At 42.3% G+C, this 15,266-nt stretch overlaps 1 protein-coding gene across 1 annotated transcript in view; it reads right to left on the bottom strand.

The window, feature by feature from the left end:
* LOC145405347 (adipokinetic hormone/corazonin-related peptide receptor variant I-like) overlaps positions 1 to 15,266 on the bottom strand; it is a 126,506-nt gene that overhangs the window by 50,251 nt on the left and 60,989 nt on the right. The window contains exon 3 of the mRNA XM_080276757.1: positions 2,271 to 2,348. Coding sequence (XP_080132883.1) covers positions 2,271 to 2,348 — 78 coding nt within the window. The remainder of the gene's footprint in view (positions 1 to 2,270; positions 2,349 to 15,266) is intronic.

The raw sequence follows: 15,266 nt of genomic DNA, 5'->3' as shown, positions 1-15,266 counted from the left end.
AGTGTTCACCCGGCCACGTACTGCTTTGGTGGACATAAGGGGTGCTGTGGTTGAACCAGTGTTGCGTACTATAAAGTATGCTTTCACCCAGTCGGCTTGCACGGGCCGATTACACTTGGTTCACAGACTACACACATATCCAAAGCCACTCCAACACTACAATTACACTTACAAGCACTTCTCACCCTACATACAATATCTACCAGAGAGCCTAAGCCACTTGGTAGAGATACATTGGCTGTATTGTCCCGACTTCGGTCGGGATAGGCCGGTCCTGCAATGGATTCTCAAACCCGAGACTGTCTAGATGAAATTCAGGCACTGTTACCACTACACCATGGCAAATATTTTTTACGTTCCCGGCCGGGAATCAAACCCGAGACTTTCTAGATGAAAGGCAAGAGCTGTTAACACTAGACCACGGCGTGCTAAAAGCTAAGCCTCCTGAATTCTATGACGAGCCAGGTGAATTAGCTTTTATCACGCTGTGGTGTAGTGGTAACAGCGCCTGTCTTTCATCTAGAAAGTCTCGGGTTAGATTCCCGGCCAGAAACGTAAAATGCATTTATACTCAAGCGAGTAATGTGTGTCTCTCCAACACACACACACACACACACACACACACACACACACACACATAACTGTGTATGTGTAGAAAGATAGACAGATAAAAATAAAGACATACTTGAAATTTCCAACCAATTCCTTCCACAGCTGCTCTTTCTACGACACTGCAGGTCCACAAAAACACTACTTCATCTCTCCTTCTCCACCCAGCCTCCCCACTGTCCAACCCTTCACGCCTCCCCCACCCTCACCTCCAACCTCAAGGGAAACGAAGGCTGCAAAATGCACGGTAATCTCACCCAGCTGGAGACGCAAGACGGTGTATTTTATAGAATTTAAATTTTCATATATCTATACTCACTCACTGCTGAATAAATAGTCTGGCGTTAACTAGTACAGAATACAAGAGTTGTCCCTTTCATGAGAGGGTTATTGGAGACAGTATGAAAGCTCTAAAGCTGGAATACAATAACTGACTCCGAGCACACAAAATGAACTGTTGTTAGCTGGAAAATAATACTAGAATTGTCCTGACTAAAACAGGGTTAATGGCACCAGAAGCAAGTCCCAGACGCACTCAGCTGAATAAAACTGTCCCATCGTCTAGCCGCACCAAGAGCAATATAGCCTCCCTCCCTGCATCACTCTTACTGCTCAACACTAACAAAAATTGTCCCACTATTCGCAGCCCCAGTTCCTGTGCGGTCCTGTGCCACATAACCTTTTGACAACTGTGACGTATTATATATTTTGTTATAGTTTCGTTGGGAAGATGACACTGAGGCTGAAGACAGATGATTGAATAAATTAGAAATAGATATGTAAATAGATAGACAGACTAATTGACATAAATAGATAGATAGATGGATAGATAAATTAAGAGAGAGAGAGAGAGAGAGAGAGAGAGAGAGAGAGAGAGAGAGAGAGAGAGAGAGAGAGGAGGTGAAAAAAAGAAATGTGACGGCAGAAAAAACATTGCTGAAAAGGCAGAGTAAGGTCGAGTTCAGGGCAAAAAAAATCCCTCAGCTGGCGTTGAAAAAAAATGCCACTCTAATTGGACCTCTGCCTCTGAACTGGCATCAACTCCCAGTGAATTTTGCGGCCGTAGCTAATTTGCCTGCCTAATGTCCCTCCCTCCTATATAAATACAGAACCTTTACTGCGTCGGCTTTCACTGTTTTTATTTCTTTGACGCCTTTATTTTAATGCATAAGCAATACTGATTACCGTACCTTCTTATTAGTTACCGTAATTCTATCTGTGTACTTTTCTCTTTGTCTCTCTGCCCATCGATCCATCCGTTCACCTGTTAACTTGTCCTTCTAACTATCGGTTTATTTGTACAACGATCTTTATCTCTTTATTTATCTGTATATCTATCTCTCTTTATCTGTCTGTCTGTCTCCATACCTATCTTTTTACCTATCTTCTTGCTTGTCTGCTGGTTATTCCTTTTAGTGGTTTAAGTATACCTACATAATTATCTGTTTATCCCTTTGTGTATATGTAGGAATGTACAATATATGGACAGACAGACAGATAGACAGACATATAAAACGGCTTTAGCCAATACACCTAGGGTCGTGTGTGTGTGTGGGGGGGTCGGGGGGCGGCAAACCAACCTGTGTGTGTGTGTGTGTGTGTGTGTGTGTGTGTGTGTGTGTGTGTGTGTGTGTGTGTGTGTGTGTGTGTGTCAAACCAACCTGTGGGAGGGAGCACACAGCCGCCACACACCAGGCGAAGGACAGCATCATCTTCCCGCGTCTCTGGGCATCGTTGACCTGCGGATGAGACAGAAGTTGATGCTGTAAGTAGCTTTCTTGGTTTCTTAACATTTCTTCTTTAGCAATTCATTCTGCACATTGTACTGCAATATCAACTTATATATTACTAATGCAAACTATGTCGATGTTAAAATGATATAACATGAATGAGAAACTGAATGATTAATAACCAAAATAAACAGCTAAAGAAGAAGCATTAAAAAGCCTGCTATGCTTCTTAGAATATGGATCAGAGAAAAAGTGGGCAATGTTCTTATTACACTGTGTCTACGCCTATGCACAATCGCCAGTAAAAAGCCTGTCCCTTTTCGTGCTTATCTTTCCAAGGACTTTGAAAATCTGGTAAATCCATAGCAAACCAACACTGATGACATTATATGGCCATCACGGCCATCACAGATCAGTGTCATGATCGTCTGTTGCTGGGAGATCACCATACTGATTTTCACTGTGTATGTGGCGAAATGTGAAGACTGGATAGGACCTTTGTTGTCAATTGTATTTCATTGTGAGTCAGTGATAGTATCTCTCCTCTAATGTGTTAACAAACCTTATTTCATACTTCAGCGTAAATCCTTGCTATATGTTCCCTTCCCCCTCTTTTCTTTTATAAATTCAACTCAGCGAAAAACTCACTTTTTCTATTTCACCAGTATTTATATACGAAGACTTATCCCTCCCCCCCCCAGCTTAGAATATAAATTGTATGGGAGAAGTTGTGATATTCTTGGAGCTACTCCTTGACATACAATTCACTATGTATGCTTACCATTATCTCTTGCTGTTTTCTATGCACATTTCTATTTGCCTTCAGGAATATCGTTCATATAGGTAATGAAGTACAGGATAGTTCATACATTGCTTATCCCTTACTACTCTCTCGCCAGTCTCGTGTTTTGCAGGGACAGCTCAGATAGCGACACTGTCTTCTCCGTTTAATTATCTGCTACAAATAACCCAGTTCACTTTTTATAGTTTATGTTTATTCTTTTTATTTTATTTTTTACGTCCATTAATTACAAGATCGTTTTCTAGTTTAAGCAAACAGGCAACAGACTGAACCATAGCCACAACAGAGGAGACAGAGGAGAGTAATAAACAGGCCATTTTCAATATTTGCTGAGAAATTTCATCGAAGATATTGATACTTTTGCCCCTTTGACTTAAGGTCGGCTTTGGAAACTCTTCAGCCGTTCACTGGAATGAAAATAGTTAATCATACCACTATTTACACTCAGTCTGCTATGACTCACTCCCAACTGAATAAAACCATTTGAGATTAACTAGATTAAAACAATGTACCAGAGCTGTCCTGACCGTGAGGAAGTTATTGATATCAGCATTACCACTCAGGAATTTAAGCAATTACTGTCAGTTGATTGAAACAGTCTCCCTTTAACTGGAGTAAAATAAGAGGCGACCATGAGAGAGACAATGTGCCATCTCTGTCAGTACGACCCTACGCATTATGATACTCCTGCTACCGAAGGACGACTTTATTCTGCATTTGGGGAATAATTTTATCTGGAAGGGGCGTTAGATGCGGCCTTCATTAACCTCTTCGCTGCTATATACCATTCACAAAATCTTCTTACAGAATTTCGTCCTTCTGTAGCTTATTTCATGTAACTCAGTAGCAGAATTTGACATTGCCACAGCTGCTCATCACATCCTCTTGACTAGTATCTTATGGTTAGTGTTAAAACTCAGCAGTCAAGATGGAGAGATGGTAGTTCTTCGCCAAGCTAGAATGAAAAGGGTATAGGGACCTCCCAAAGGACGAACAGAGTCAGGTATAATCGTTTTACTCTAACTTTGCCTAAAATTCCCATGTCTCTATCTTGAATGCCGCGTTGTAAGAACAGCCTGACACTAGATTATGATGCTAGTCACGAAGGAGTGCCAAGGAAAGAATGTAGAGGAGTAGCATTTTCTCTTTCTGCCACAGACCTATATAAGTGGCAAAATGACGAAAATCTGGACCAGGTTGAAGTAAAAGTAGTATAGGAGCAAACTGGAGTCAAGTGAGAGGGAGGGGGTTCCTGTAGGCGAGATTTACTCGTAACCCCTCCGATTCTGAAAGTTTCATGTAAGCCAAGTAAAATCTTTGGGTGGGTGCATGAATTAAATGTACTAAAGAGAAACGAGGTGTATATATATATATATTTTTTTTTTATGCGAGGAAGAAGGAACCAAAGGCCATGAGCCCGCAGTAACAGTTCCCTCCAAGAGAAAAACAAAATACAATAGAGAGCCAAATTCAAGATCCGATCATTGTGAGATGCCTGGACACACTGCGTTTGAAAGACTGGAGATCATAGGCAGCAGGAAATACAGACAGAGGGAGACAGTTCCAGAGCTGACCTGTTGCATAAATGAAAGACTGGGAGTAACGGTTAACTCTTGCATTAGAGAGTTGGACAGAAAAGGGATGAGAGTTTGCTGCCAGACGGGTGCTACGCGCCCGTCGTAGAGGTGGAGGAATGCAAGCAGACAGTTCAGAGGAGCAGTGACCATTAAAGTAGCGATAGAAAAGAGATAAAGATGCAACAGTGCGGCGAAGAGACAGAGGTTGAAGGGAGTCAGTAAGAGGAGGAGAGTTAATGAGACGAAAAGCCTTTGACTCCACCCTATTGAGAAGAGCTGTATGTGGGGAGCCTCCCCACACATGAGAGTTGTACTCCACACAGGGGCGGATAAAACCCCTGTATAGAGTCAACAATTGTGCAGGGGTAAAGAAAGAGCGGAGTCGGCTTAGCACACCCAATCTCTTGGAAGCAGATTTTACAAGAGATGTAATATGATCTTTCCAAGATAAGTTCCGAGTAAATGAAACCCCAAGCATGTTCAAGGATGATGCAGGATTAAGCTGAATATTATAACATTAGTGGGTATACCTGTGGAAGATTTTGTCGGGTTGATAGGTGTAAGAACTGAGTCTTAGATGCATTAAAGACAACCATATTATTTTTACCCCAGTCAGAGATACGAGCCAAGTCAGACATTAGGTGTGCCATAGCCTAATCCCTTGTTTGCTGAAGTAACTGTTGAGATGGGCGTTGCGGGAACCGAATGGAAAGGTGAAGGGTGGAGTCATCAGCGTATGAGTGGATAGGGTTAGATGTACAGCTTAGAAGGTCATTGATGAATAATAGGAAGAGAGTTGGTGATAGGACAGAGCCCTGAGGAACACCACTGTTGATAGATCTAGGAGAAGAACGATGGCCGTCTACAACAGCGGCTATAGAACGACCAGAAAGGAAGCTAGCGATGAAGGCACAGATAGAAGGATAGAAACCGTAGGAGGGCAGTTTGGAAATTAAAGCTTTATGCCAGACTCGATCGAAAGCCTTTGAGATGTCAAGTGCAATGGCAAAGCTTTCGCCAAAGTCCCGAAAGGAGGATGACCAGGAGTCTGAAAGGTAGGTGAGAAGATCGCCAGTGGAGCGTCCCTGACGGAACCCATACTGACGATCGGAAAGAAGGTTGTGATAGGAAAGATGCCTTAAAATTTTTCTATTAAGAATTGACTCGAAAACTTTTGAAATACAGGACGTAAAAGCAATTGGACGATAGTTGGAGGGTTGGGAGTGGTCACCCTTCTTTGGGACTGGCTGAATGAGAGCAAACTTCCAGCAAGAAGGAAAGGTACAAGTTGACAGACAAAGGCGAAAGAGTTTGCCTAGGCAGGGTGTAAGCACAGAAGCACAGTTCTTGAGAACAACAGGAGGGACCCCATCAGGTCCATATGCCTTGTTAGTACTGAGGCCAGTGATTGCAGAAAATACATCAACTGAAGAAATTTTAATGTCAGCCATGAGGAAGTCAGAGGGGGGAAGTGATGGAGGAACAGCACCGGAATCGTCTAAGGTGGAATTGGAGGAGAAAGTCTGTGCGAAGAGATCTGCTTTATCAGTAGAAGTAATAGCTACAGAACCATCAGAGTAGAAAAGAGGAGGGAAAGATGATGAGGTAAAGTTGTTAGAAAGATTTTTGGCAAGGTGCCAGAAGGAGCGGGAAGAATTCGAGTTGGAGAGTTGAGAGCATTTAGTATGGATGAAATTATTTTTAGTAGAGCGAAGAACAGGCTTAGCATGATTCCGGGCAGAAACGTAAAGATGATGTGATTCAGGGATGGGTTGGCTCTGGTACCTTTTGTAGGCCTTCTCCTTGTTGCGAACAGCATTAGAACAGCGTTAGTCTAAGGATATGAGAAAGGAATGTATGCTTCCATGCCCGAGAGAATAACCTCCGTAATGCACAAGGCACACTCAGATGGCTCATGGCCATGGAAACAATAATCATTCCAGGGAAAATAAAAAAAGTACTGCCTGAGGGCCTCCCAGTCCGCGGCTCCAAAATGCCACAGACGACGTTTCCCTGGAGGGTCCACAGGCCGTACCGGAGTGATAGGACAGGTTAAGGTAATAAGGCTGTGATCGGAGAAGCCCAACGGAGAGAAAAGATTAACAGAGTAAGCAGAAGGATTAGTTGTGAGGAAGAGGTCAAGTATGTTGGAGCTCTCTCCAAGGCGGTCAGGGATACGGGTAGGGTGCTGTACAAGCTGCTCTAGGTCATTAAGGATAGAAAAGATGTAGGCTTGTTCACCAGGTGGATCCGTGAAAGAAAAGGAGAGCCAAAGGTGGTGGTGAACATTGAAATCTCCAAGAATGGAGATTTCAGAGAAAGAAGAAATGGACAGAATGTGTTCCATCGTAGAAGTAAGATAATCGAAGAATTTTTGATAGTCAGTAGAATTAGGGGATAAGTAAACAGCACAGATATATTTAGTCAGAGAATGACAGGAAAGCCGAAGCCAGAGTGTGGAGATTTCAGAAGAATCAAGTTCAGGAACACGAGAGCAAGATAAGTCGTTGCGTATGTATACACAACAGCCACCTTTGGCTTTGAAATGAGTATAGAGAAAGTAGGAGGATACAGAAAAGGGTTTGCTGTCAGTTGCCTCAGACAGCTGAGTCTCCGTTAGAAAAAGAAGGTGAGGTTTAGAGGAGGAGAGGTGGTGCTCAACAGAGCGAAAGTTAGATGAAAGGCCGCGAATGTTGTAGAAATGAAGAAGAAGAGAGTCAGACAGTGGTTCCAGGCACCTCGAGTCGTCATCGGGAGAGGGGGGGATGGTGGGGGCATTTATGGTCCCCCCCCATGGGGACTCCGAGGCTGTGTTGTGACGCCATGATTTTTGATTTTTGGAAATGGAAGTGTAGTGTGTACTGTGCATGTAGTTTGGTGTAGATAGTTAGAGAAATTTGTACTGGAGAGCATGCTGGCCTACTCTCTGTGTAACTGAGACACTGAAAAAGTTCAGCAAAGGGGGATGGTCAGGAACTAGTCCTGAGGGCTGATGAAACGGGAGCTCCAGCACTCCCTGTCATCAGCTTTCCATCCACCTCGGGAGTACTGCCCTGGTCGACTGGTGCTACAGGTATATTACACACACACACACACACACACACACACACACACACACACACACACACGTATATAAAAAAGAAAGAAAAAAAGAATGGAACGAGAAAGCAAGGAAAAGACAAAAAACGACGAAACACACACACACACACACACACACACACACACACACACACACACACACACACACACACACACGAGCGCGCATATTATTATTAAACGAGAAATGAAAAGGTAAAAATCGAGAAAATATGACAAAAATGAATGGAACGAGAGGGCGAGGAAGAGATGAAAAACGGAGAGGAGTAAAAAGGCTTATCCCACTGGAGCGAGACAAGTGAGATATTTTAAAGATATTTCCAAGTGCAGCTTGAAGGAAGAGAGAGGCAGAGAGTCAGAGGCAGGCAGGCAGACAGAGAGAGAAAAACAGACAGAAAGACAGGCAGACAGAGACAGAGACACAGGTAGACGGAAAGACAGACAGACAAACAGACAGAGAGGTAGACAAGCAAACAGACAGAGACAAGCAGACAGAGACAGAGACAGACAGACGGAAAGATAGAGAGACAGGCTGACAGGAAGACAGGCAGACAGCGTGACAGGCAGACACAAAGAGAGGCAAAGAGAGAGAGAGAGAGAGAGAGAGAGAGAGAGAGAGAGAGAGAGAGAGACAGACAGACAGACAGACAGACAAACATACAAACAGACAAAGACAAAGAGACAGGCAGACAAAGCGACAGAGATAGACAGACAGAGACAATGAAACAGGCAGACAGGGACAAAGAGACAGACAGACAGAGACAGGGATAGGTAGACAGAGAAGCAGGTACGAAGACAGACAGACAGAGGCAGACAGAGGGAGCAGGCAGAAACAAAAGCAAACTGAGGCAGGGAGAGACAGCCTGAAATACTCACACACACACACACACACACACACACACACACACACACACACACACACACACACACACACACACACACACACACACTCACACACTGACAGGCAGAGGCGCAGAAAGAATCATCAGAGGACATCGCAAAAGATCGAATTAATTTTTCAAAGACATTATTATACCTTGAGAGAATATGGAGGACATTTGGGAGGCTGTAAACACAGAAACAGAGGCAGAGGAACCGAGAGAAAATGAGAAAAGGCCAGAGAAATAGAGACTGATAGAGAATAAAAGACAAAGACAATCCTATACAGACTAGAACAGAACCATACAGACACAGAGACAGAGACACACAGACACGGAGGCAAAGAAACAGAGAGGGACGGAAACAGAAAGACCTACTGAGACAGAAAATACAAGCACGGGCTGAAATGCAGAGGGAAGTAGTAGAGCACATCGCAAAAGACGAAATTAATTGTAAACGTCAGCTTGAATAAACTGGCGCTGAGGAAGAGAGAGAAATGCAGTCAGCGAACGGAGCGGAGATGAGGATAAGGTGCGTAAAAGGAACAGAGGTAGGGAGGAACAAGAGGCATCACTCTAGTGGTAAACCCGTACCTTACAGTCACTTTGAGGCCGAACGTCTGATCCTGCCCTACGAGCTTGACCTTCGACCATCATCCACTCACTTGATGTAGCGCTGCCTGCTTCTTCCTTAAGTGACTCAACACTGAGTGACAAGCCTAATGGTTTCATGTAACCCAGCAAACCATTAACAACGATGGTTCGTCACCATATAACCAAATAAAGGGGTGAAATGAAGCCAACCGCAATTTCCCTGTTAACTGGGTGGAGAGACGCAAATGAGGTATCCATCCAGGAACCAAACCTTCACATTCTTTCCTGTGACTCGCTGTGATGAGGCGCTGTCCACCGGAAGGGAACATAGGTTCATTGCACGGGGCAGCCCTGCAGGAGAGATTGCTTGCCTACTGTTGATGGGTCTGCTAGGCTATACAGACCTGGGTTGATTCATTAGTACTACTACTCCATCCCTGCCTGACCCTCAACTCTTCCACAAAGTTGGACCAATTGCATTCAGAATATTTAAGCTGACTTGGTCCTACACCGTTAATCTGTGGCCTATTGCTCTCACAATAGAATCCCTTCATTCTTGGCCTTCCTTAAACCCTTCCACCACGTTTGGTTTAGATCGAATAAATATATACTGTTTACGTTTTAAATGCCAAAGCCTAGATCGTGACCTGTAGCTTTTACCTCTGAGTGATTGCTTTCAAACTGCATCACGTCATCTTTTCTCAGCCCTCAAGCCCTCTGTCCTGCTTGGTCTAATTCAGAATTGAGTCTGACTTACCTTTACGACCTATGACCACTTTTCCACTAAAATTATAACCAATTGATCCTTTAACGGTTCTCGGTCATTACTGTGAATTTGGTGAAGTTCTGTCCTATAGGTTATCCAAAAACTTGCTAACGAAAGAACAAAAATACAGGTAGACACACAAACAAGTCATATATAACCCCTTAGCGATACAAGCTGTAGTAATAACGATGGTAACAGAAAGTGTAAGAAAGTGGGTGAGTGAAATATAAGAGAATGAGAGGGAATTATCCGTGAAAGAAGAAGAAAGAATGTATATAAAATTAGCTGGGTTTTGTGTAATGATGTGAAGGAAAACTTGTGGAAAAAGTCGGAATATAAATGAAAACGAATATTGATGACGATAGACGGTGTGTGAGAAAGGAAACGAGACAAGGAGAGAACAGAGTGCGAAAATATAAGAGAAAATAGAAGTAAGAAGGAATAACGATGACGACAGGAGATGAGAGAAAAAGTGCAGTGTGTGAAAGTGTTGGGATTTGAGGAAATAAATGGAAAGTACAACTGGAAAAAAAAGTGACAAATAGGAGGGGAGAAGTGGGAATTAAAAGTGGGAGGGAATACTGGTGAATGGAGAAAGTCTGAGAGAAAAAGAAAGCAACGTTGATAACGAGAAAGTGGGAGAAAAATTGAAGAGCAAGAAAGTAAAGTTAGGAAGAAATATTGATAAGAAGATTCGGGGAAGGAAAAATGACAAAAAGAAGGGGGAAGGAGTGCATAACGTGACAACTCTTCTTGTCCTTCATGCAATAAATAAGATAAATAAATAAATAAATACATATATAAGTAAAATAATCATAGTTCTTTTTGCTAGAAGAAATAGGCACGGAAAGATTCTGTGCTTTACTTATTTCTACAAAAATAATGTAACGGCAGTGTATTAAGCTATATCTATTTATTTGTCTATCCATCTTCCCATCTATCTATCAAATTCTATGTTTATGTAGTTTGTGTCCGTCTATGTCTGTCTGTCGATCTATCTATGTATCTATCTATCTATTTATCTACCTACCGGTACTTTTTAGGAAGAACAAGACATTTGAATACTGTTCACTTTCCTTTCATTGCCCTTTCAACTATAGTCTGCCATAGTTTTTGACAGGAAACTCTATGTAAGTTTGTTCCCAATTTCGAGTTCTGACTCTTGGCGGTATTCATAATTCCTTTTCTTTAAAATGACTTGGCATTTCATCATTTTGCAGCTTACTTCACTTAGTTCGGTGGCAGAAAAAGACACTGCAACGGCTCTACATCCATTCCATAGCCCATCTTAGTGACTAGTACCATATTCCAGTGTTAACCTCTTGTTGCATCTCAATACTGAAGCTGGGGACGCAGTAATTTAAGGCCAGGTAAAAGTAACGGGGATAGATTCATTAATATTTGGTAACAGGAGGGTAAGTACAACACTAATACAGCATGACCCGTCGTTCTTCTCCTCCCTGTCTCATCTCATCTTCCCATCCTCTCCTCCTCCTCCTCCTCCTCGTCCTTCTCCTACTGACTTTGTCCTCCGTATACTACGCCCTTTAGCGGTCGCCTCCTCCATTCCTCATCCCTCTCTTCCTCTCCCTCTTCTCCTCCTCCCTATATTTCCCGCTTCTCCATTACCCTTCCTCGCGGTAATGATAAATGATAGTGGCCATAACAGCAGAAACAGCCTCAATAATAACAACAATAATAACAGTAGCACACATTAGCACCGCCCTTGTAGCTGCCACTCTCCTACAATGTTGAATATAGTGGTCACTGTGAAAATATATAGATTCATATTCTAGTTGGCGTCTGTTCCGTAATATCTTGTCCTCAGCGAAATATTTTGCATTTTACACTTGAAATCCTTTACTGCGATTACCTAACTTCTCAATAAGATTTTAGCGTAAGGGAAAGACTTCGTAATTAAAAGAGGTTATGTCCTTCATTTAAATTATACCTTTTATTTTTTCTTGTTCCCAGGATACGAATATATCCAGTTTACGGACATCAGTTAATGAATGGGTTAGCAACACATACCAACAGCCAAGGCGTAGCTCTTGTGATCGAGTCCGATTCTATGTATGCTTAGTCGGACTTGGATCAACCTTGGCACACTCACTGTTTGTGGAGATGGGAAGAAGCATTTCATTTTTTGGTGCAGATCAATCACGGGTCAAGGTAGGTCAGGGTCAAGCTTTGGACGCGGCGTTGTTGTGCTGTCGACACTTTCAATCTCGCTCCCCATGCATGCACAGCTGGGCAACTGAACTTCCGTCAACGGCGAGAAAGGAAAGTGAATGTTATTGGTATTTTTTTTTTTTAAACCATGGTTTATCAGTATTTACTTCACAATCTCGAGGATGTAAACAATTTCATCTTAAGAATATCACCAACTGAGACACCTTCAACACGCATTCCAAGTTCCCTGACGTATTAACTTCGCTAATATACTTTGACAATACGTAAGTTTTCAAAATCAGGTACACAAAACTGAGAGTTACTATTGTTGAAGTGGCATGGATTTACCCTCTTCGACAGACACCTTATGGATGTATTAAAGTTCCAGGGGGCGCTCACCATCCACACACTAGATGAAGTGCTGCCCTCAAGTGCCTACACTGAGTGACAAGCCAATTTCATTCCTGTAATCTAGGAAACCATTTGCTTTGTTAGTGGTAATCCTATAATCAAATGACGCCAGGTGATCCAGTGGGTTAAGTGGCTCCAACCGGACTGTGGTCACAGCGGATTACCTCTAAGTGATGGTTGAGGCGTAATGCTCAATAATGCCACTCAGGCGTTGCAAGACTGGTCACCATTGCCAGAAATGTCCAGAGTAAATAGCCTAGCCCCGGATCCCTGCGTTACAGATGGGCCAAAAAGGACTGAAGAGGCTATAGATAGCTGTACAGATCGGGAGGCTATCATGAAATTCACCTTGGTTAGAGAAAATGTTTTTAACCTTTGAGAACGACGGACATCTTAGATATTTTATTCTTGCTCACACCAGATATTTCTGTTCAACGCCTAAGCGACATCTTATCTCTCAGTTAAAAAATCTTACCATACATGAAAATACCCAACCATAACCGACCAACTCTCAATATTCATATACTAAGTGCCAAGGAGTACATTAGCCTTTACACTATTTCAATACCCATCCCATCTTCACTTTACTCGTACCTACATTTATGTTCAATCCTCGACGCTCGTAGACGTCTTAAAAACTCTGCACCAGTCTACCAAGGTCTTGTCCTGTATTTGCAAGCAGCACCGTATCATCTGCGTGCATCAGATTTGAGATAGTCCACCCTTCAATGATAATTAATAATGTTCTCTCTCTCTCTCTCTCTCTCTCTCTCTCTCTCTCTCTCTCTCTATGTTCAGTGGTACAGTCTTAGCCATTTTCAATTTTGCTGGTACAGATCCAATCACCCACACTTTCTTATATAATTCCAACAAGCACTCCATTCTACTCTCTCCAGTGCACTAAGTCATCTCTGCACACACCTCATCAACACCTGCTACTTTCCAGTTCTTCAGTCGCTTCACTAAGTTTTTCATTACCCCCAGTGTCACATTATCTGCCACACCTTCTCTCTCTCGCCATGCCGCCAATACCAATCATATTTAGTAACTCTCCTTTATCATCATTCCCTTATATCAGACTATCGTAATATTCCTTCCATCTGCCCCATACTTATATTACATTTGTTTGTATTCTTCAGCTTATCATCCTTCACACTTTTGCACTTGATTCCACTTCCAACTTCACCTTTTTGCAACTTTTTCCAAAACAGTTTCTTTTCTTCAGTGTAATTAGGATCCATTTTCCTTCCAAGATCGTCAGCTACTTTCTTCTTCTTCCTCTTCAGCCAAGTTGCACTATGATAGTCTCTTTTTTCCTTTCACACTTTCCTATAAAGTGTCCTCGCCAGTATTTTCTATACTGTGTGGTGTTCCTGCTTTTTCCCGCCTTCTTCGGATGAAGGGTTTGGAGGGTGGGGGAGAGCCTTCTTCTTTTTTATCCTTATTTCACTCTAGTAGTTCTGTTACTCTTTTAGGAGCTGCATAGCATGAGCCAACTGGCCAACTACAGCTATCTTCTCTTCTTACGTTCTTATGTTCTTATATTCTTTAAATACATCTTTCTTTCAGCGTAATATCTTCGCTTTTATCTAACCCCCCCCCCTTTTTTTTTTGCATCCGTTCCAGCCACTTCTTCCTCTTTTTCTTCATAACACTAATAATAATAATAATAATAATAATAATAATAATAATAATAATAATAATAATAATCGTACTAAGTGCTGATTTTTTTTTCTAATCTAACATCAAGCATTTTACTTCATCCCTGAGATGTTATTTTAAATTCCAGCTTTCCGTAACTGAAATAACTTCCTCAGCTTTTAAGTTTGCCTTGTTCTTCTTGACACTTCTTTTGATGACTTTGTCGAAAACTTCTAGACGCTATACATTTTCTGGTATTCCTCACATTTCGTTCGCGCTCGCGGAGCGAGACCAGGGTTATGTCTAATACGGCGTGCGTGCGTACGTGTGTGTGTGTGTGTGTGTGTGTGTGTGTGTGTGTGTGTGTGTGTGTGTGTGTGTGTGTGTGTGTGTGTGTGTGTGTGTGTGTGTGTGTGTGTGTGTGTGTGTGTGTGTGTGTGTGTGTGTGAATAAAATCATTCAAACCATTTTCATCCGATTTTATCAAAATTTGGTTTAAGTGTAGAGAGGTAATCACTATGGAAACGTGATGGTTTTTACAAACAATAGGTCACATGTCAAGACAACAGCGCTAGATTATGTGGACCAGGCAAAATCAACTTGTTTAGGTTTTATTCTCTTTAAACCAAACTAAGGGAAACTTGTACAAAAAAAAAAAAAATCACGTTTCCTTAGCTATTGCCTCTCTACACTTCAACCAAATTTTGTCAAAATCGGATGAAAATGGTTTGATTATATTGTTCACACACACACACACACACACACACACACACACACACACACACACACACACACACACACACACACACACACACACACACACACGTCATAGTCCAAAGTCCAAAGTCCAAGGTCTAAAGCTCAAAATTCGGAGTCCAAAGTCGAGAGTTCGAAGTCCGGATCCTAATGTTGGGGAAAAAAAAAAAAAAAATCGAGAGTTCAGAGTTCAAAGTCTGAAGTCCAAGATCCAACATTCAGAGTCTAAATCTA

The sequence above is a fragment of the Coenobita brevimanus genome, chromosome 66 (assembly GCF_032717465.1).
Source record: "Coenobita brevimanus isolate Jiangsu-jjx chromosome 66, ASM3271746v2, whole genome shotgun sequence".
NCBI classification, from domain to species: domain Eukaryota; kingdom Metazoa; phylum Arthropoda; class Malacostraca; order Decapoda; family Coenobitidae; genus Coenobita; species Coenobita brevimanus.
The sequence above is the reverse complement of the archived record's forward strand: the minus strand, read 5'-3'. Positions and strand labels throughout refer to the sequence as shown.